Consider the following 21,659-nt stretch of genomic DNA (forward strand, 5'->3'; position numbering starts at 1 on the left):
ACCTCCTTAAAAAAGTTGGACCAAATCGGTCCATTTTTTTATGCCATAAAACACCCGATTCTCAAGAAAACTGTGGGATAAAGTTTTGAACTTTGGTGGCATCCAGACGCACAAACTCTCGAAAAATGGAATATTTCGATTTTGCCTAGTTTTCTTCGAAAAACGGCCATGTTATACCATTTTTCGTGGCATCCAGACCCGCCCTTAATGATTTACACTAGTATAGTACATCAAACTGGTTTGGATCGGGAATGTTACCTGACGCACCCTAAAGTACTTGCAGAACTGAATACTTGAATGTAATTCCCTCTATTGTTTTGACCCAAGATACTGTTTGACGACTGTGTGAATGAGGGAAATACTTTATCATCCGGATAGACTGGGCAGTTTACGGCCGGACTACCATTGGTTGGAATTTAGGATTGAAGCAATTTCATTGGCTAGTCGACTGCCTGCGTTTGGTCTGTCGCTACAGTACTCGATTGGACTACAGTACCACTCCAACTTCGCATAATACTACTACGTAGTACGTAGTATGAGTACTGTACTATTATGTACCTGTAGAATGTTCCGCAATCTGTCTGTCACAACCAATTCTTAATATGCCAGTGTTCCGCAATCTGTCACACACAATTCTCAATATGTCACCAAAGGGAATACAGTGTAATGTTACTGTGCACTTCAAGTACTAGTATTTGAACTGAAAGAACCGTTGAATTATATGTGAACGGAAAGCTGGTGTGATATTTTGGTACTCCGGAGTATTTGGGTGTGCCAGCAAGTCAGATTTGATCGTGCAATCGTGCACCCATTTCGTCGCCCGTTTCAACTTCACACTCCACGACCACAGCGTCAGTTTTGAATTTCCGCGCACGACCACTAAGCTTATCATGCGTCTTACAACTGCCCTCTTCGCCTTGGCCGCCCTCGTTGGCACCGCCTCCAGCCGCATCCTCCTCGTGGGGTCTGATACCAGCATCTCGACCACCAACGACCCCGTGGGCATTTCCATTTACCGCACCGACGCCGAGGGTAAATTGACCAAGATTGGCCAAGAAACCAACGCCACCACGGGCAACCAGCCGAGGTACTTTGCCTTGTCCAACAACCACAAGTTCTTGTACGTGACGAATGAAGTCGAATTGGGCACGCTCACCGCGTTTCGTGTGAGTCGCAACAACCACAACAACTGCAAAGATGACGACAACGAAGATGCCGACAACGAGGTGACCAGCAACGAGGACAAGCTGTCCCTCGAGTTTCTCGGCACGACCGCCACCAACACCAAGGGCCCCGTGCACGTGATGCTCACCAACGACAACAAATACGCTCTCGTCCCGAGCTACACCGACGGGGCGGTGGTCGTGTTCAAGCTCAACCAGGACGGCACTGTTGGCGAGATCGTGGACAAGGTGCAGTTCACGGGCGGCGCAGGCCACGTTTCTTGGACCCAAGATGGCCCCCGTGCCCACTGCGTGGCTATGAGCAAGGACAACTCGTACGTGTACGTGACGGACTTGGGCAACGACAAGATCATGCAGTTCAAGCTCAACGACGAGGGCAAGCTCATCGAGAATGGCTTCGTGGACACTGGTCGGAGTACACTCCCCCGCCACTTGGCCGTGCACCCAAACGGCCTCGATATCTTCTTGACCACCGAGTTCACGAACGAGTTGGTCCGCTACAAAGTGCAATCGGACGGCCAGTTGGTCAAGAAGGCGGCCGTGAAGACGTCGAAGAAGACCGGCAAGCAGTTCGCGTCTGCCGTGCACGTCACGAAAGACGGCAAGTTCGTGCTCGTGTCCAACCGCGGCCTCGAGGGAAACGAAAACAGCATCGTGGTCTTCGACGCTGCCACGTTGGACCTTGTGTCCACGGGTCCCCTTCGCGCCGGCGCATACCCCCGCGACTTTACAATCAGCGACGACAACATCGTGTACGTGGGCAACCAATACACGAGCGACCTTGTGAGCTTCCACCTGCTCAAGGACGGTACCCTCGTCCACACCGGCACTAACGTTACCGTGCCCAACCCCGTCGTGTTGTTGACCCTCTAAACAACACTACTAATAATCATTCATTGATCATTCTTAATGTCACTATTCGTGCAAAGTTGGCCTTGTCCCTCAGGGAGATGCAGGAAATGGACAAAAAAAAACTCATCATAACACGAAGCTATGCAAGGCCAAAATCAAGGCATTTCTGGATGGCGAAAGCAAATTCTGGAGTTTCTTCGGGGTCATCCAACTTGTTGGAGAGGGACTTTGGCTGCTGTACTGATACGCTTTCACGTACAAAAGTAGTGCCTTGCATATTCAGAAAATTTTCGCCGTTTCACATTGAAATCTGAGTACAGCCACTGAGCACAGCCAGTTCCGGATACTGCATTACATTTGCGGGCGATATATTTTAATGTGCTTGCATGTGCATGTTTTGTAGTACCGTATGTTTGGGCGAAAAAGCTTCCAGTACAGTATTTCATAACGTCGCCAATACTATACCCCGGAGTACGTATTTTTTTGAAATTTTGGGACGTTACTTATACTAGGAAGAAACAGATAATCACCAAATTTTAACGACAACAGAGTTGCAGTTTTTAAAACAATGCAGGATGAAAATCACGAACTTAACTGCTGCTTGAGAGCAATTTATACTGATCTCCCCCTGACTTGGAAACGGGGTAAAATAAATATTCTCTATGACCTAATAATATAAAATGTTGAGGGAATGTTTGAATATTCAAATAACATCGCACTTTTGACCGCAAATCACTTCAAGATGAAACAGCGGATGACACTGGCCGAGAAGAATGGCTTGTACGCGGAGCACAAGCGAAACCCTCAAGCTACATACAATGAATTGGCTAAATGGGCGGCGAAAAAGTTCAAACTCGAGACAATTCCAACAAAATCTGCGATTGGAAAGGCCCTTCAGCGAGGCGCATCGCAATCCCAGCGCGTAGACAGCAAATCATGATATATTGATCGTGCAGTTAAATCTCCCGAACTCGATCGCAATTAACTGTAAATTGATAGCAGTACACTGATATCAATTTACAGTTAATTGCGAGTATTTTTAATCGTGCACATCATTATATTACTCTTCTGATATTAACGTTACACCACAACCTCATCAGAGGACTTCGACACTTCGATTGCACGAGTGGCCGGCCATGTTGAGCTTGTCGAGTAGCCCAGCATCAGCGTCAGGATGCAGCCAATGGCCAAGCACATCAAACAACTTCACTCGCTTGCCACCACGAGTCCCGAAGCCAGGCTCTTGGCGCTTGAAATTACGGTTTCCAAGACCATGTACGACGGCGTCGTATGCAGCAATCACGGCCAAAAGGTGACTTCCAAAACACGTCTTGATGTCTTGAATAATGCGCAAGCTTGTAGGGGTACCTGCATGCCGACCAAGAATTGGATCAATCAACCGTAGGTAAGATTGCTCGTGGCGTTGAGGTGTTGATGAACAGAACTTTGCAGGAGACCCACGAGGTAAGTGGACTGTCCATGCCTTGTGCCGTTGGAAAGAGTTGTCGACGTCATTGATTAGCGAGCAGTTCCAACACATCAACTCGGTACTGTTGCCAACAGGCCAGCAAATGCAGTTTCAACGTTGAAGTTTTGTTCTGGTAAGATCCACCGACGCAAGTAGTCCTTTGATCTCATCCACTGGATAGTGGAATGACACATCATCTGAGACAAGGCATCGTGCCAAAACACCCAGTTATCTTCGTGAGCCGTACCCCGCATCACTCGGCTTGATTCAGTAACGATATGTTCGATTAGGGTCATGACACAACAATGATCAGACATTGCTGTGCATTTTGAGATCACATGTTGCCAGTTGCTGCCATATCTGGATTCGTAGGGGTTGTTGGCTTGTCGGTGGTCCATCTTGGCGTCAATATACGATCCAACGAACGCCGTGAGTGTTTGAGCATGAAATGTCAGCAGACTTCGTTGACTGATTCCAGTTAGGTGCGTCACCAAAACAACCAAGTCACTTGACTGTTTTGCTGCCAAGTCGCCAATTGTCAAAATACAATGCCTTTCAAACTGTGCTTTGAGATTGCGCCCAATTCCATGTAATTTAGAGATGCAATCTCAATGGAATACACCTACAATATTTGTTACTACTAGCATACTAATATTACATTAGTATTTTTACTTCATATTCTATAATGTATATGATAGAAGTAATACATAATTGTACCAGAGTCGTTTTGTCGTGACCTCGTAACCTACACAGAACACTCCCCCGTCAACCCTTTGACTCGCTGTATTTCTTGTTGAATGAGAGCCTCGTAGTTCTTGATTGTGCAAATCCACTGTCCCGTGTACACAAACGGCACACATCGCACTCCGATGTGGTCACCACAATCATTAGTCACCACCGCACACCCAAGGGAAAACCTCGCCTCTGAGCTGTATTTCGTGTTCAGGTATGTTTTGGGGACGCCCAAGGTACCATCAGCACATACCAAACCAAGGGCATCACGCTTAAAGCGTACTTGCATGTTCGTGATCTGCCCGCCGCCACCGATTTTGACGGTTTTGTGAGTTTCGTCCCACGAAACAATCTGGCAAACATCCAATGGCGTCAAGTTGGCGGCATCATATGCGCTTGGACATTGCCCGAGCACGGAGGGATCCCAACTCCAAATACCAAGTCGCACAGCCAGCTGTCTTGTCAGTCCAAGACGAGCTGTAGCCCATGCCGAGCCCAAGTTGGAATTGCCTTGCTTGATAGGTGGAATGGACGATACTACAGGGTTCAGTCGATGGTACGCACTGTACACGGATGACATACCAACCACAACTGAGTTGGACTTTTGACGGTGTTGGTTTACTGCAAACGTCGATTCGCGTAGCCCATGCCCATGCTCCATACAATTGGCAATTCTTTGATTCTCAACTGCATCGGTGTCGATGCATTTGTTTTGACCACCATGAGATTTGGACTTTCCACTGTAGGTCACAACACGCTTGATGCAGTCAGTGACGTTGACGAGAACAGCAAAGACATGGCGTCTTTTGCCGTGTTGTAACTGGAAGTGTCGAACAATGTTACTCACTGCACCATGCACGCCGTGCCATGCACTATTGGTGGAGCACCCAAGTTGTCCAAAAAGTATACTGCCCAAGCCACACGGCGCTGACCGACGGACGACGTAGGAGGGCTTCGCACGTTTGTTGTTGCTGCTTTGACAATGGTGTCGATAGTTCTGGTGACTCGACGTAGTCGCTGTTCTACGATGGGCATATTGGCGCACTTGTGGACACCTTTTCGTCTGCGTCCCAGTGTTCGTGAACTTGCTTTTCGTGGCATTTGAACTTGACTGCAAATTCCCGCCCATATTATCAGATGGAATTATTATTATGAAGTTTATTTAAATTCGCTTGGAAGTCGTGTGTTTTCGAATGTTTCAGAAAAGTCGATCGTCATGCCGATTTTCAAAATTGGGCACCCTACTCCTCTGTCAATAATTCGATTCATGACATGCTGACTAGCCCACGCCACGTATGATATTATTACGGATGGCGTGGGCTAATCCGTTGTTAATAATATGTTTAGAATTGGCTGAGGAGTAGGATCCCCCTATCGCCTCGAAGCCATTTCGCCCAAACATACGGTACTCTGACGGTATGTCGACATGCGCAAATATCGAAAATGGACGAACTTCGATGTCGATTTTCTCGAACTGTGTAATACTTAGCGCAAACCTACAGATACTACAAGATAGTCTATGCAGCATGGCCTACGCATACATAGCTCTCTCTAGCATGAGGCATCTTGTTGGCAAGTTCGAAGTTGCCTTTCTCTACAGTTGTTGATTCAGGCGACATGTAATAAGTTGTTCTTAATAGTATTGGTTGTTATGAGGAGTGGAGAGTTTCGTGACCCCTTGTGCAGTATGCATTGAGAAATCGCCGACCTGCGTCACGCCTTTCCCGCATGTACGTACGCCTGCACAATCTGCAGGATGTATAGATCGTTTTACAAAACGTAAATAATTATGGGGATGAATAAAAATACGCATACTTAATACAAATATCAACATAAATATGTCAAGCGAATAATAATATGTAACTCCGTTTGATTCCGTGGAAGTGGCAGATTCAGTTCCTGGTTGACTTGCACGCGACAACTTGAATAAAAGACAGGTTTAGCAACTCGTCGTTATCATCACCCTCAGCTGTGTCTGCCAAAAGCGGAAGTGTACCTGTAAAACCTAATTAAAGATACTGCAATACTTTATTGTCAATCATTGGAATTGGCCAATTGTGAGGACAATGATGATTGTCCTCACAGGTCGCTTTTGGTTCAGCCGCACCTTCGTGAGGGTATGGTTGTGCTGGCCAACATCTTCCTTGCCGCGAACGCCTCTCCTTGACGTAAGTGATCTCCAAGACCCTCGAAGTCGTCAAGACCCGCATGCCCTTGCAGGACGAGGACTGGCATGGGCACACGTCGTCGTCGGGCCAAATCAAGCGCCAGTCGACAGGGTTCAGTTGGTACTGATATTGATATTACGCTGTAAAGTTACAATTACTCAGCGGGCATTTAATGGCATCGGCTGCGTACTAAATGGTTTTCATCTAGCGGGCGTAACGGTGGGGGTACCGTCCACTGCGAAGTCATTGTTGACGCTTGTGTTACGTTCACCAGCACGGGCACTAGTCACGAGTGAGCCCAATGATTGGGTTCCGCGGAGGGCGAATTGGTAGGACGCGATGACCAGTGTTCCAGGAGTTCTGAAAACGTAGAAAGTCCAATATAGTGGGGCGCCGTGCGAAATCCGTACGAGGTTTTGCCTGTCAAGGCTGACATACCAGTGAGGTAGCCGTGGGACGGAGATCTTAGGGAAGGAGGCGTTCGGACGCAGATTTGCAGTTTTTGGGCAGTTCTTTGTCGATGGAAGTCGAGCAACTTTGATGGTCGACGTAGCTGGATGGAGAATCACGGTCTTGACCGTGTACGGCTGGGGGATGACCCAATGACGAATTTAGAACTGAAATTGCTTGCGTCATGTCAGTACCGGCGCTTTTTTGATTTCGCCCAATGCGGTCTGGTGTTGAGAGGGTACATCAGTGCTGGCTTGTTTGTTGTTGAAGGGTGGGTTTGTTGACGCAACAGTGGGGTTCTGGTTCGACACATCCTTTGCATAGGCGAAAAGAAACTCGGAGGAGGTGAGTCTGCGTGGCTGCGCAGCTTTATCACCCAGGTTTGGCTGAACGAATGGAATTGTTGTCATTGTTGGCCCAGGCGGTGGGCATGACGCTAGCGTCGATTTGTATGCCTTTCTTGGACGTCGTGGTTCGTCTGGTGACGTGAACAGGAAACGACCTGAGGCAGCAGAGTATGGCGGTGGAAGGGATGATGCTGGGAGATGATGGTCTGCGGGTGGTGCATGAAACGTGCAAACAATTTTGACAGCGTGACATGGGCCGGATGTGGGAGTGGGTGTGGGTGTAACATTGGGTATGGGTACAACTTTGAGCGGCGGTGCTCGAAAGCACTGGTCCAGGTGCAGCATGGTCTCAGTGCAATTGGTCCCTGCGGGGTCTAGGTAGCCTTGATGGGATGGAGTTGATGGAAAATGGAGTAGTAATGCCCCCAGTGGAGTTAGGATAGGAGAGGGAAACACAGCAACGCGGTGATGCTATCCATATGGCTTCAATGATATTCCCAGCAGGTGAACTCGTCGTCCATTACAGGGTTGTTCCGTGGGAAAAAATGGAGGTGCGCAGTGACGCGGGTGTGGCCGGTTCACTGCGAGGCCATGATGAGATGTTCCATGATGGTGGGATGAACAGTGAGAGGAGTGAATGCCGCGCTTGCGCGCGAATCTGGTCCTTCGTTATGGTTAAAATTTTCTCGGGGCACCGTGATTCACTTGTGGGTTACCAGGTATATTTGGGAATGGGGTTCAGTTGGTACTCACTCCATGCGCGTTGCTCGAACAGCACGCGGTCGCTGCCTAACGCACGAAGCACGACAGACCACTTTCTTCCGCGTCCTTTGCATCGACGTCGCTCAAATCGTCGACACATTTGTAGTACAAGGCCGGCTGACCCGTCTTTGTAGCGACACTTCGTGAAGATTTCACTGAAGACTGCTCACCAAGTGTCGCTGCTAATGGTGCTCCAGACTCGACGGGGTCACGTCGTTGAGCTAGGTGTATGCTGTAATATTGTACTCTTGGCACAGGAATGTGGGTTTAAACTTGGACTGTTTCTAAATGACCCACCAACAACAACAAATCATATTCTTATTGCATTAGCATTCTCTTGATCTTACTCTTAACGCTCACTCAAAGGCCACTCAAACCGCAGAAGATAAGTAGCCTGGGGCTTGAACCCATAGCGGCAACGTTAGCTGTGGCATTTGTCATCGCGTCGAGCTCATCACTAATGGGGGATCGTTAAAGGACTTCTGAGCTAGCATAGGACACAAGAAGCGTAAGGTCTGTATGATTGACAACGTGTGGTGCCAAGCCGTCGAGCACAGCATGCACCCGAATACCTTATTTAACCGGAGGCAATGCAATTACAAGGATGAGGTAAGTTGCGAAACGTAAATTATTTTGTCATTACTCTAGCTCAACAGGTTTTCGAAAGGGCTCTAATAGAGCTCTTTCGAAAACCTGTTGAGCTAGAGTTTGAGTTTCGCCAAGAGTTTTCCAATGATTTGATTGGCCAATGCAAAAACACTGTATTTGAAACGCAAATCCAGTTGACACAAGTCGGCCGATGTCTCAACGACGATTTCAGTTAGAGTTTCGCTGGAGTCAGGTGTGACACATGGCACGTCATCGTCATATGCATACTATAACCAATCAATCTACTGAACTCCAGCACGTGGAAAAGAATATAATTCCGCAAACGCTACCGTACCTTGCAATGCTATGCTCGGCGACGCTTCATCTGCAGTCGTACTGGTTTACACGACTTAATCAAGCATTCACATTTCCGAGCGTCGTGTGAGATGAACCTGTGTCACCTGGTACCTGAAAGGTAGAGCAACACCTTCGCTGGCTCCCCTTGCAGCATATGTGTTCAATCATACACCAGCATGCGAGAAGTCATAATATCAACATGAACAAAATGCTGGGTAAGCAGCTAAGTAGGTCATATCAAGCATTCACATTTCCGAGCGTCGTGTGAGATGATCCTGTGTCACCTGGTACCTGAAAGGTAGACCAACACCTTCGCTGGCTCCCCTTGCAGCATATGTGTTCAATCATACACCAGCATGCGAGAAGTCATAATATCAACATGAACAAAATGCTGGGTAAGCAGCTAAGTAGGTCATATCTCTTGAAATTTGCATCTCTAAGTATGATGCAAGATAAGATATTTATTCGAGAACTATGACTTTGATGCCAAGTGTACTTATTTGACTGAGTGGAAGTAATGGGCACTCATGGGTTGTGTCAAACGATCCATAATATTTTACGTGAGTTTCACTTCGCTGCGACATGTTTGACTTAAATTCTAACTCAACGAATCTTCGAAAGAGCTCTATTATCATTGTCCTGAAATCGACATTTGTCGAGATTGTGATGATGAGGGTAATGTAAAGATGAGTTGCTAAACCTCTCTAAAGAAGGACCGTCAGAGTTATGGCCGCCGTTTGTAATATACATTTTATTAGTTATAAAATAAGAAAATGCATGTACAGTACAGTATCCCCTCGGCAATGGTACACCATAACTCGAAGAGAGTCAAGACCCTTAATTCTTCATAGTGATAATTTTTATTTATCCGAAAAGTATACTAATAAAATTTAAATATGTTTTTTCATTTATTTATTATACCATAAGAAATATAAAGCTTAGATTGCAAGCAACTTTCAAGTATAGTGTGTGGGATCAAAACAAGGTAGCTATTGGCCCTCGACACACTGAAATAGTCGAGTGATGTGAAGCCTGGAGCTCTTCCAGCTTCAATCTCATATACATAGCTTTATCTATGTAACTTCAATCCTTGACTGCCTATGACTAACACTTAGATGAGGGTACTAGTCGAAGAATCATTTGAAATGGTGTAGTTTTGCCTGCGTAGTGCTGATATGGGTGGTTTGTAATGTAATGGTGGTTGTCGGTGCAATGATCTACGAGGCTGCCAAGTCATATCCGTCGCATCGGTAGGAATGCTCACATAGCACCATGTTAGGAGAGGTTACTCCAGTGGTGGCGGAAACGTTAGCGCATTTACGTTTTTGTAGCATGTCTAATCTTTAAGCTATTCTTAGACAGCAAAAACCATACCGGTCAAACCATTCGGATTGGTAGAGCATTGAGCTGAGTAAAAGCGTCGTCGAGGACGCGGTTTAGCGTCGAGGCCAAAGATGCGCTAAAATGGTATGGAGGTTAGAATAGCCGATTTGCATGCAAACCTCTCCCAAACGAACAAATCAACATGTATCAGCTCGACTCTAGTTTCATAACCTAATTCAACGCTTGTCTCTCACGTCATGGGCAGAGGATCGCAACTAGATGAGTACCAGCGCGGGCAAATTGCCGTGTGGAAGGCGGACGGAAAATCCGTCATGTTCATGTCCAAGAGCCTTGGCAAGTCCTGCAAGGCGATTTCCAGCTACCTTGCCAAATATGGGAAGCGTTTCAAGGGGGGCGCCCCTAAAAACTATACGAGTACGACCTTCACCGCTTGTTTCGTGAGACTACCAAGTCCGGAATGTCGTCGACCAAGATCGTTTCGACGCTTGAACTGCCGATATCGGCTCGCTCCGTACGCGAGAAACTCTCCTTCAACAAGATCTTCAACTACGTGAAACGCAATGCCACACCTTCCCTCACCGAGGAGCATAAGCATGTGTGGCTCAATTTTGCCTTGGGGCATCTCCACAACCCCCCCGCTTGGACCAGGGTTATCTGGTCGGACGAAATAATGTTCAACCTGGATGGACCCGACGGCCTCCAATACTTCTGGTGCGACCGTCGCCACGAGCACGAGACCTACTTGTCACGAAAGTTCGGTGGCAAAAGTGTGATGGTTGGGGGGCTTTTTCGTCTGCTGGCTTGAGCGAGCTAGCGTTTTTCGAGGGCAACCACAACGCGGACAAGTACATCTGGACGCTCCAAGACTACCTGTTCCCTTTCGCTCATGATGCCTACAACGTCGATATCCTGTTTCAGCAAGAAACCACGGAGTTCTTGAAGGAGAAAAAGGTGACTGTTTTTGCTCACCGAGTGCTCTCCCCCGAGTTCAATCCAATCGAAAACCTTTGGAGTATCGTTGTGCACGAGGTTTACAAGGATGGAAAGCAATACCTCGATGTCAAAGCCCTCAAACTGCGATCAACCAAGCCTGGGCGAATATCGACCCCGTAACGATCCAAAACCTCGTTGAGTCGATGCCACGCCGTTGTACAAGTGTCGTTGCGATGAACGGAAGCATGACAAAGTACTAGGCGATCATTCGATGCATTTTGCATTGCATAACTTGATGTTTTTGGCTTATGTGCTATTCTAACCTCCACATGAAATATCACGTTTGTGCGGTTACAGAAACAATGATATCGCTTCATTCCGTTTACCATATCATGCATCATTCCGAATGGCATTTCAGAGGCATTGACAACTTGCCAAGGTTCAAGGCCTACAATTGTTCACTCAAAGGCCAAAAAATGCCCATGCGCTAACGATTCCCCCACCACTGTAGTTAAAGAATCATCGGAATTGGTGTAAGTAGTATTGCATGCATAATGTGAAGTTGAGCCCAGGCACGGAAGTCATTGAATGCCCATCAGTGGCTGAGTGTAGTCCCATGCTCAAACCGTGTATCCTGCTATTCATTGCCTTACTCAACATACAAAAGACAGAAGCTTGGCTTGCCGTGTTGCGCAACTACACAGCAAAGCAGGTACTTCTATCGAGTTCGTTGTATGAGTGATGTAGTGCAGCCACAAGCTCAACATCATTTCCAGCGTTTGTTTCTATTTACAACCTAAGCACACTACCCATGGCTTGCCGTGATCTATTAGCTACATGGCAAGCTAAATGCTTTGGACCAGCACGTCGTATTTTGTCTCGCTATGGCCCCAGTGGTTCAATGTCACATATTGCTGCTGGTGTTGCATGTCAACTCGACGGAGTCTGAACGCGGTCGACATTTTATCGGCTAAGTTCGACCAGTAACAGCAAAAAAAAACCTTTTCACAGTACCAATTAGAGTGGGGACTTGGGCATATCGGTATATCACCCGCAGTTAAAGTGAATAATGCTGGTTTGACGATGTTTATTGTACCAGGTGTGGGCAGTCATTGTCACACCTGGTACAATAAAAATCGTCAAACCAGCATTATTCGTACACGATAAACATCGTCGAATTTGGCCGGACGTCCTGTGCAAGTGGGTTTTCGACGAAGTTGCATATGCAAGCCTGTGTTCTTGTCGGCCCTCATTACACCTGGTACGTGCTGGCTCAAGCACGTATAAGTTATTAGACAAACTGCAGTACTGATAGGTACTGCAGCCCCATGCAGTTGTGCCGTGTTTCAATTTCCTGGATGGCTAAAGAATATGTGCACAAATTTCTCGCACCAGTGCAGGCCTTCCAAAACCTACACAAATCGCCGACACAACTATATTTGTCCGGATAGGATGTGTATTATTGTGGTCAAATTTGCTTCGTCATGTCACGCGATACAGCCACCAAAACCCGCGCAAATAGAAAACTTTCCCTAATTCTATTGGGTAAAATTAAATTGAAGCAAAGTTTCATTGGATAAAATTGAATGGCATCAAGCACCAAAATGCTTCATCTTGTATCATACATATATAATGAAGCTCGCTTTGGTGCTTGTGGTCTCGCGACGGCAGCGCCAGCGTCGAATCATGTATGCTCTACGACCGTTGAAAGAGCGAAACTACATCAAGTCAGTTGCACTCATCGAATCCCAGGAGATGAGTCAATGGTATACCATCTACAAGGCCCGAGTTTCTCAGTCATTTGTAGCGACTGTGTGGGTAACACCTAATGCGTTTGATCACATCGTCCATTACTGTAAGCAACAATATGTTGTGCTCTCACGACCTGGTAAGAGTGGTCACCCTCATCGCATACCAAAGAAGCACGCGGTACTAGCGATGCTACTGCACTTTTACACTTCCAAGAGGCAGTATCTCTTGGACATGGTCGAGCAAGAGATCAATCCACGCCGCTCACCAACTCTTACCGAGCCCTTTGCATGCTTTCAACATGAGCTCTTTTGAAGTGGAAATGCGACGTCCACGAACGTTGGTGGGAACATGATGTCCAAATCGTTGGTTTACTGCTTAATATTTGTATCAACTACGGTAGTAGTTGATTTCTTCACAGTCCACGAGACCATCGAGGACCGCTTACGAATTTATATCAATTTTCAGGGGGAGTTGAAGGACAAAAAACCTTTACGCACTTCCAGTGCATTCAAAATCAATTCATACAAGTATTATTCGGAAGCAGGTTATTAGACAACGATATCCGTAAGAATGCTCTGGTCGTCGTCACTGTCTTCATCGACACTTGACTCGTCTACTCCAGGCAGCGCGGGTTCATTCGCAGCTTCATCGGCAGCATCCAGCTCGACAAGGTATGCACTCAGTTCAGACACTTTCTTCTTCGTATGACTGATGCATCGATGGATCACGTCACTTGGTACGCCCCCTACGCAATGTCCAAAAGCCACCGGACATGCTCCATCGTAATCTCCGTGGTATATTGCCGGTCGACGATCCCCTTCACGTAAGCCCAAATGTACTCGATTGGTTGGAGATCTGAATGGTAGGGTGGCGTGTAGACAACCTCATATCCACGGGAGCGAGCAAGCGTAACGACTTCGGGTATGACATTATGCTTGATGTACGCTTGCAGCTTCGCCCATATGACCGTTCTGTATTCATCTGGCGTAGCGTCGACCCCAACACGCTGACAAGCTTCCAGTAGGTCCAGCTTCTTGCAGGTGCCTTTCGGGGTTGCAAGCGGTAGCCCATTGTGGTACGACGCATTGTCCATCACAATGACAGCACCTGTCTTGCCGAGTAAGTCCAACTCGTCCATGAGCTGCTTGATCCAATCGACGAAATAGTCGTGGTCAAACATTGAGTGATAGTCCTTGGGCTGGCGTCGGCCGCCGCGAAAGACCCGCGTCGTAAGTAGCTTGGACCCGTCGGCTCCTTCGTCCAAAACTCCGGCGATAATGCACAGTCGCTGCCCCTTGTGCTTGGGTTTTTGGTGCGTTATCGAGCTTATCGTCCGGGAAGTACAAGCTGTCATTGTGCCGCGCATACTTATGGTGAATATAGGATTCATCCATGTAAATAACAGGTCGATGAGGTGTTCGTTCAATCGTACCAGACATGAATTTGATGTATTTATCTCGAGCAACAACAACTTCATTAGTCAGACCATATTTGACCTGACCTTTTTTGTGTCCCCGTTTCAATCCTTGATTTGATAGGTAGTCTTAAACAGATCGGTGACATGCCATTTTATCTTTTTCGTCGGTTTCGTCAAAAACAACATGACCATGTTGTGCTAAAACCGTCATAACATCTTTTGCAACAACTCGGGTTCGAGTTCGACGTCGCTCACGGACAAATTCTACAATTAGACGCAGCACTGCTTTTGTCTTTGGAACTCGCGATGAATGTATGGTATGGTTAGCTGGTACTTGTTTGACTACAAGTGACTTTCAATCTCTATACTGTTGCCATACCAGTCGTACAGTTTTTTCACTGCGCCCAAGTAGCATTGCTATGTGTTCATTCACTGAATCTATCTTCAAGTGCCTGAACTGTGCATGCAGGCGCAGGATGTCCAGGCGTTCCTCTTTTGTCAGCGCTCGTGGTCGCTCACTCCTAATGTACGACAGTATTCCATCGTATTCACCTTCTGTGATGCTGGTGTCACGGGGCATTGCAATGTGCAAATGAAATTGGTGGCGTGCAATGCACACCTGGAAGCGATTCACTATCCGGACGATGTTTACGATTGGAGGATCTATCGCACATAAAATATCCAAAACTCTGAGACAAATATCTATTGAAAGGATATAAAGTTTATCACGTCCATTTCGACTACAAATAATTTGTTTTACAATGCAATCTGGAAGGCTATCAAGTTTCACGAAGAATTAACCATGCAGGCGTATTCTGCATAAAAAACTGCATAGATGCATGTATTTTGATCGAGGGAGATTGGGTGGAACATGAAAACATTCGTTACAGGTCCTCGATGGTCTCGTGGACTGTAAGTGGGAACTTCTGCGACATGTCAATTGATGGATTCAACAAATTACCTCTTTTTTTGGATATTTAAAATAAATGGCAAATATAGTATTACAAAAGTAATGCAATTTAGAAGTCAAGACATACCATACATAGGCTCAAATGCGCTAAATAAATGGCATTCTGTTTAGCAGTGAAACACTTCTTACAGAGATGGTTAATGCGTACAAACTTCATGTTATATAAATGGAATTCTACTGAAACGTTCAAGTTCGGTCCCACTTCAAATGTCAAAAACTTTCACAGGTCATTTCGTCAGCTAGTTACCGAGTAATTCCCTGATTGAAACGGTAGTGTTACTCTTTCAAATAAACCAGTACTTAGTGTGTTCATACTCCGGAGTACGAAGCACAATGCTAACGTTATTCCCGGGTTAACCTCTCGGGTGGTTAAGTTACATCTCAGTGATGAGCAATCTTATTCACTAGATGTACTTACAGTTAACCCCGATTACTAATAATTGTTTTGTGCTTAAGGTTCGTCTGGTAACCGGAAATATTGCAATATTCAGGCCCAAAACGCCATTTTGGGACCGAATTCAACAAATCTGATCAAAATGGAAACATGTCTTGCTTGCAGAGGTTTAACCCAAATCCAATAATTCCACGTGGGATTTACTCGTTGAAGAGGTCCAAAACGCCACATTACAAAATGAACCTTTTACCTCCATTTTGAAAATGGCATTTTCGTTAATCCCATTTTGCGAGAAAATGGCATATTATTTTTGTACTGTTACCAGACGTACCCTTATACTCATTTGGCTATGGTGGACATCATGGTATGAGGGAATTATTCGTTGATCAAACAGTTCTGCCATACATAATATTTATTAAGTATAACAGGCAATTCAAGTCTCTCGGGCACCTGCACATTCCGATAATCAGAAATATTTGATTATGGAGACTAAAAGTTCCCACTTAACAAATCAACTACGGTACGTAGTGCTACGTAGTATCGAAGTAATTTTGTGTGATGTGCAACACAAACACCACGATTTGTTGAGACCAAAAAACAGCCTCAACAAATTATGAGAGTTCAAACATATATTTTTATTTGATTCTTTTTTATGTCGAGGCCAGCAGAAATTCATTTGTGTAAGTTTTGGAAGTTGTGGTACAAAAATCAGTGTGTTTTGTAAATAGTTTCGTAAAGGATTATTTAAAATTCACCCAATTAAATCGATACGGTTAGGTTAGGGTTAGGGAAGTACACGGAATTGATGTCTATAAGTAATCGCATAACGTTACTAATAAAATAGAAACGCTATGCGATTTCAGTCGGACCTTTTTTCAGTTACTAGTATGTATTATGCCAATACAAAAATCAAGTGACTTCGATAATATTCACATAACTCAACAAGGTCCGACCGAACTGAGACCAAGAATACTTGCAAGCTGGTTACTCTTGGGATATGAAGTGTATTTTGTTAACAGTAAGACTACAGTAGTACACTAGATACGGCATGCGTAGCTTATCATTATGGTGTAAACAGTAAACGGCTCGGTAAACTTCGAGGTATTTGCAGTAGTATTTGCCATGCCATTCTACCCCATTATTTATATCTTGATTTAAGTATACTAGGTGTTATCTATATATATATGACCGCTATATGACCACTCACGGTCGGACCTTTGATGCTGTGGTACAATAATTCGCTGAAATATGGACGTATTAGGTGTCGATTTGTGTCAGATTAGTGGCAAAATTAATGTACAGTATGGTATACATATTTAAAGATATACTACTAGAAGTACCACATAACGTACTTTTGCAAACTATAATGATCGATGATTGGTTCAAATTTCTCAAATGCATAAATTAATTGGCTAGGCCATTCTAAATTACATTTGCCTATTTCATTCGATTCTAAGGGTGCGTTTGGTAACATTTCAAAAATAATATTCCATTTTCTCGAAAAATGGAATTAACGAAAATGCCATTTTCACAATGGAGGTAAAAGGTCCATGTTGTAATGTGAATATGGCCCCAAAATGGCGTTTTGAGCCTGAATATTGTAATATTTCCGGTTACCAGACGCAGATCAGATTTGTTGAATTCGGCCCCAAAATGGCGTTTTGGGATATTTCTGGTTACCAGACGCAACCTAATTGTATTACTAGGACGTCCAAATTGGAACGGATTTGACAGTATTTATTGCATGGTCCACACAAAAGGTGCGGTAAAAAAACGGTCTTTTGGCTACATGAACCCAGCGTCGGCCAAACTATTTACAAACAGCACGCTTTCTTGCTTGTTTGCTTTTTTCGCAAGCCAAAACAATTCCGTGCCCGTTTTGCGAATCCTAAGCAACGTATCAGTCCATGCATGTCTATGATGATGGCTGAGGAGTGAGTCTTACGTCTCCAGTCGGAATTTCAGCATCATCTGTTGGTTCTTGTCCGCTTGAAGCACACGACGCCTTGGACTTGGCGTTGTGTACGTGGTGTGTTGGCAACTCAGGGCGTCCGTGATGGCATGATAAATCTACGCTCCCAAAATATATGATATATATAGTACAGTATATATCGAGCGACACTGGTATGACGACAGCACCTAGTATATATATATATATATATATATGCACCTTTCGGAACTTTTGAAAATGAATCAATCCATTTTCCGTCGTCCGCATCGACTCTTCAAAGCCAAAAATGTCCTTGACCACAATAAAAATAGACGGCAACCGCGGCAACCCCTCCGCCGCTGCAAATGCCTACACCATCAAAAAATCATTTCGAGCATCCTATTTCATTATTCTTGCCAGTCATACCTGCCGGTAAAGTCGAAAGTTGTCGTCGCTTGAACATACGTGCTTGAGGTGTTCAAATGTTTCCAAGTGGCCTGGCGCCACGAGGTTCCACGTCGTCTCGAGCTGTTTGATGCACGGCGCGGTCAACGCGACGACGATTTCGGCGTGGGTGTTGAAGTTGTTCAGCCGATAACACGCTTCGGCCACGTCGATAAAGAACGCGACCATGTTGGCCCGCTGCACCGCCTGCAGCTTGGGGTGCAAGATTTCACTTGAGATCCATTCCGCGCGCTAATGATTCAGGGTGACACGTTGAACAATATACATATTAATAGTATAAAGTGGCTACAAATATCCCGATTGGGCGAGAGAGAGTGGTAAAATCCCACTCGTGGCCCGACATTTCATTGGCGTTCCCGTCATAAAAAGGAAAAAAGGATGTAGCCAATCAGCGACAAGGAATTTCCGATTGAAAGACCAATGGGAGAGATTTCTCGTGCTCGGTTTACAGTTAGTCGGCGTGATTCGATTGAACCAGGTTCAGACTTTTGTACCCCCCAATCAATAATATCATGTCGTGATGATATATTGTTGAGTTTATTCTAAACTGGAGCGGGATGGAGAATGAATCGACACATTGATGTGCAGAAGAATCATCGGCAGAAGGATATACCCAATCAGATCGCAGGAAACCATCATCAACAACGTCGAATTAGTGTATGAATTCAATTAGTGTGATACCAATCATTACAGGACACTAATTCAGTACAAAGAAGATATCGATCGATAGATTTGGCGATTCAGCACAAACGTCCAAATATAAAGGAAAGATAATATATCTATGTCGTCGTACCGCGTCAAACAGTTCGATCAACGCCATCACGTTGGGAGCGACGTCGTGTTTGAACTCGGTGGTCCAGTTCTTGTTGGTGAGTTCGCGGTGGTCGATTCTGTGGAAGTTGTGCTGTTCTAACAACGTGAGTTGGTCGGCGGCATCTTGGGCCGTCATGCCGCCGAAAGGTTCTGATCGAGGCATGCAGAACACGCCTACGTCGTTCGATACATCAGTCATCTGCGACAGAATATTTCGCGACAAGCAAGACCCTACCGCGATCGCGAGTGTTGTCAGATACGGAGCGAGTCAGCGGCGCCTGCATGAGGCCATCGACGGGGGCGGCCGACAGTTGGGCGGTGGTGGAGACTGGCGGCATCGTTTTGCCCCTGGAAATCGACAGCGGGGGCGCCGAAAACGCCGGCCGAGTCGTATCGATGTCGATGGGGTGGAGATCCGGATCATAGTGGGTCGGATACGCCCGGATGGTCACTTGAGGTTTCATGGGTACTGAATCTGTGGAGACGCTGCGGTTGATTTTGAGTTTCGCGGCAGTGTTGGCCGCCAACGCTGCGTCGTTGTCGTCGATGGGATGGGGCTGGCGGGCCGCCGCCTTTGGGGACGACTCTTCGGCAGACTCGCTTCCTAGATCCAGGGGTGATGGCATGGTTGATGATGGAGCTGCAGTGGTCGCTTTTGTGGCCAATCTGGAAGGGGTGTTTCGAACGAGGATCTTCCCTACAACATGCTAGCCGTTCCATTGAAACAAAGCGCCAGTTTGTGGGCACGACGCGTACCATCATGGTTTCTGCATGCTTGGAAATGGACACGTGGGGCGATTCATCACGAACTTTGGCCAGGAAGATCATGAGCTTTTTCTACCTCGTTTTTTGAGTCACTGTTGGGCCTAGAAACGTGACGGGAGATGCTTGAACGCATGTACCTGCGATCGACGGTCGTTGTCCAAGTCAGCTTCGATGAAGCCGCTTTCACGAATCCAAAACTTGAGCACACTCATGGCCCGCATCATGGACACATTTGCCGCGGCTTGAACAGTCGAGTCGGACGACACGGAGAAGCGATTGTCGTCCGCGTTGGATGGGTCGCAGTCGTCGTATCGTGGGTTCGCCAAGCTGGAAGCAGCAGTGTACCGCTTCGTCAACTTCATGATGAAGTCGTTCACAGAGCTGTGACTGCGATACGTCAGCAAGAAGCAGTTGCGGAAGTCCGTGTCGTGGTGTTGTGCGTCTGTCAACTTTGCGACCAACCGGCCGAGGGTGGCATGGGTGATCTCCCTCCTCTCGGACGACGTGGTGCTTCGATCGTAAATGACACTCGGCACTTTCCGTGCATGCGGTTGCTGGACCTGCTGCATGATCTCACTGATGTGGTAGAGATCACGGCGCAGCACAGTGGTCAGTGGTCTCGCACTTTCTGGGCTCACCAAATGCGCTTATTTGTCACGACTATCCGGATAACAAAAACGGGATAGCTGCGACAATATCCGGAAAAGCACCGATAATGTTTCGCTCCGAGAGTGACGGTAACGTAAACGTTATAATTGCCTAACGTTATAATTGCCTGATCTTACTAAGGTTTCTGTAGTGCATTCAGCAATGTGCAAAATAACATTATTATAACGTTACGGCCACACTGTACTGGTATTATTGCCTCGTCTCGAGTTAAAGGCGCCGCTTCCACTTGGAAAGGCGGCAGCAACGTCGCGACACTCGCATATCATGCCACGTTATAGCTGGCTGGCTTATCACTCCGAATTGTCATCTCTCGTACATACCTACCTCATCATGAACGTCAGTCTTACTTGCGGTAGTACAGTACTGTTGTAAACAGTGTTATATACGTAACGTTATAAGTACAGTACTGGTACAGTAAGAACACGATGGGTTGTAGAATCATGGACAGGTAAGATCATGTCGACTTCAGCTCTGAATCTCATGGACAGTGTATTTCACAGTCAACCTGTTCATGCAATTGTTTAGCTTAATGCGGCATGGCGATCTAAAATAGCTCTTGCATTTTGCTCGTCGACAATCAGTGACACCCGAGCCGAACGCAACGCGTGCACGTGCTTGACAAACTCGTCGCGTGGAATGTCCTTGGCGCCCAATTTAAGCTTGTAGTCAATGGACATGCCCAAGTCCCAAAGTTGAAAGCCAGAGGCGTGGAGCAGCGCACCGAGCGCGTACAGCTGCATTGTCCCCGCGCCTTTTGACCCGGTCGCGTAGAACCCTGTGAGACTTGTGAACATAGCGCCGTTGCAATACCCGAGTTCGCCGGCCACCAACGTGGTACCCTTCCACAGCTCAATGCTGTACAGCTTGACGTCGGTCCCGTTGACGGACACTCCGTCGACTAGCTGGCGAAAGGACGACACCACGGGAGGGTACAACCAAGCCACGCCGTGCTGGTCGTGGCATCCCTGCACAACTTGGTCGAACGCTTGGTTCACGGTCAAGCGATACGCATTGGCCTTCTTTCGAATCTGCTTTGGAACGTGCAAGTCTTGGGGGTCAATCACGCATCGCTGCTCGTGCAACTTGGGCAACAGGTACACGACCCCTTGCGATTCCGTGGCAATGGGAAGGAAACCGTTGTGCATGATGTGCGCAATGAAGATCGGGTCAAAGCAACTCGATATCCAAAAGTCATCTTGCGCATGGTACATGTAATCCCGCAGGTACGCGGGCACGTACTTTGCATCCATCGTAGCCGCCGTCGCCGATATCTGTTCGAAACGCGTTTGAAAACAACCA

At 46.5% G+C, this 21,659-nt stretch overlaps 5 protein-coding genes across 6 annotated transcripts; 2 read left to right on the top strand and 3 right to left on the bottom strand.

Annotated features, from left to right (window-relative positions):
• The first annotated feature begins 868 nt into the window (after nucleotides 1–868).
• Nucleotides 869–2,072, top strand: H257_01963 (hypothetical protein). Its single transcript, XM_009825436.1, has one exon. It carries the CDS (start codon nucleotides 891–893, stop codon nucleotides 2,055–2,057), a length of 1,167 nt encoding a protein of 388 aa, XP_009823738.1. The 5' UTR covers nucleotides 869–890; the 3' UTR covers nucleotides 2,058–2,072.
• Nucleotides 2,073–2,778: 706 nt separating this feature from the next.
• On the top strand, nucleotides 2,779–3,625 carry H257_01964 (hypothetical protein; the record flags this gene model as incomplete). The annotated part of the gene is made up of 4 exons (XM_009825437.1): nucleotides 2,779–2,958; nucleotides 3,193–3,348; nucleotides 3,399–3,441; nucleotides 3,489–3,625. 4 exons carry the CDS (start codon nucleotides 2,779–2,781, stop codon nucleotides 3,623–3,625), a joined length of 516 nt encoding a protein of 171 aa, XP_009823739.1.
• A 9,860-nt stretch (nucleotides 3,626–13,485) lies between these two features.
• On the bottom strand, nucleotides 13,486–14,291 carry H257_01965 (hypothetical protein; the record flags this gene model as incomplete). The annotated part of the gene is made up of 2 exons (XM_009825438.1): nucleotides 13,486–13,645; nucleotides 13,687–14,291. 2 exons carry the CDS (start codon nucleotides 14,289–14,291, stop codon nucleotides 13,486–13,488), a joined length of 765 nt encoding a protein of 254 aa, XP_009823740.1.
• A 3,076-nt stretch (nucleotides 14,292–17,367) lies between these two features.
• H257_01966 lies at nucleotides 17,368–20,323 on the bottom strand. Of its 2 annotated transcripts, XM_009825439.1 has the most exons (8): nucleotides 19,829–20,323; nucleotides 19,683–19,763; nucleotides 19,162–19,633; nucleotides 18,907–19,100; nucleotides 18,075–18,344; nucleotides 17,889–18,017; nucleotides 17,664–17,788; nucleotides 17,368–17,606 (listed from the first exon to the last, which is right to left on the bottom strand). In XM_009825439.1, the coding sequence occupies exons 1-8, from the start codon at nucleotides 20,258–20,260 to the stop codon at nucleotides 17,504–17,506; spliced, it is 1,806 nt and encodes a 601-aa protein (XP_009823741.1). In that variant the 5' UTR covers nucleotides 20,261–20,323; the 3' UTR covers nucleotides 17,368–17,503. The 2 variants fall into 2 exon arrangements, with proteins under 2 accessions (XP_009823741.1, XP_009823742.1); XM_009825440.1 differs by lacking the exons at nucleotides 17,368–17,606; nucleotides 17,664–17,788; nucleotides 17,889–18,017 and having other exon boundaries at nucleotides 18,028–18,344.
• Nucleotides 20,324–20,818: 495 nt separating this feature from the next.
• Nucleotides 20,819–21,642, bottom strand: H257_01967 (leucyl/phenylalanyl-tRNA-protein transferase). Its single transcript, XM_009825441.1, has one exon. The coding sequence runs from the start codon at nucleotides 21,608–21,610 to the stop codon at nucleotides 20,882–20,884; it is 729 nt and encodes a 242-aa protein (XP_009823743.1). The 5' UTR covers nucleotides 21,611–21,642; the 3' UTR covers nucleotides 20,819–20,881.
• Nucleotides 21,643–21,659: the final 17 nt, after the last annotated feature.

Source organism: Aphanomyces astaci, assembly GCF_000520075.1.
Source record: "Aphanomyces astaci strain APO3 unplaced genomic scaffold supercont1.3, whole genome shotgun sequence".
NCBI lineage: Eukaryota > Oomycota > Saprolegniomycetes > Saprolegniales > Verrucalvaceae > Aphanomyces > Aphanomyces astaci.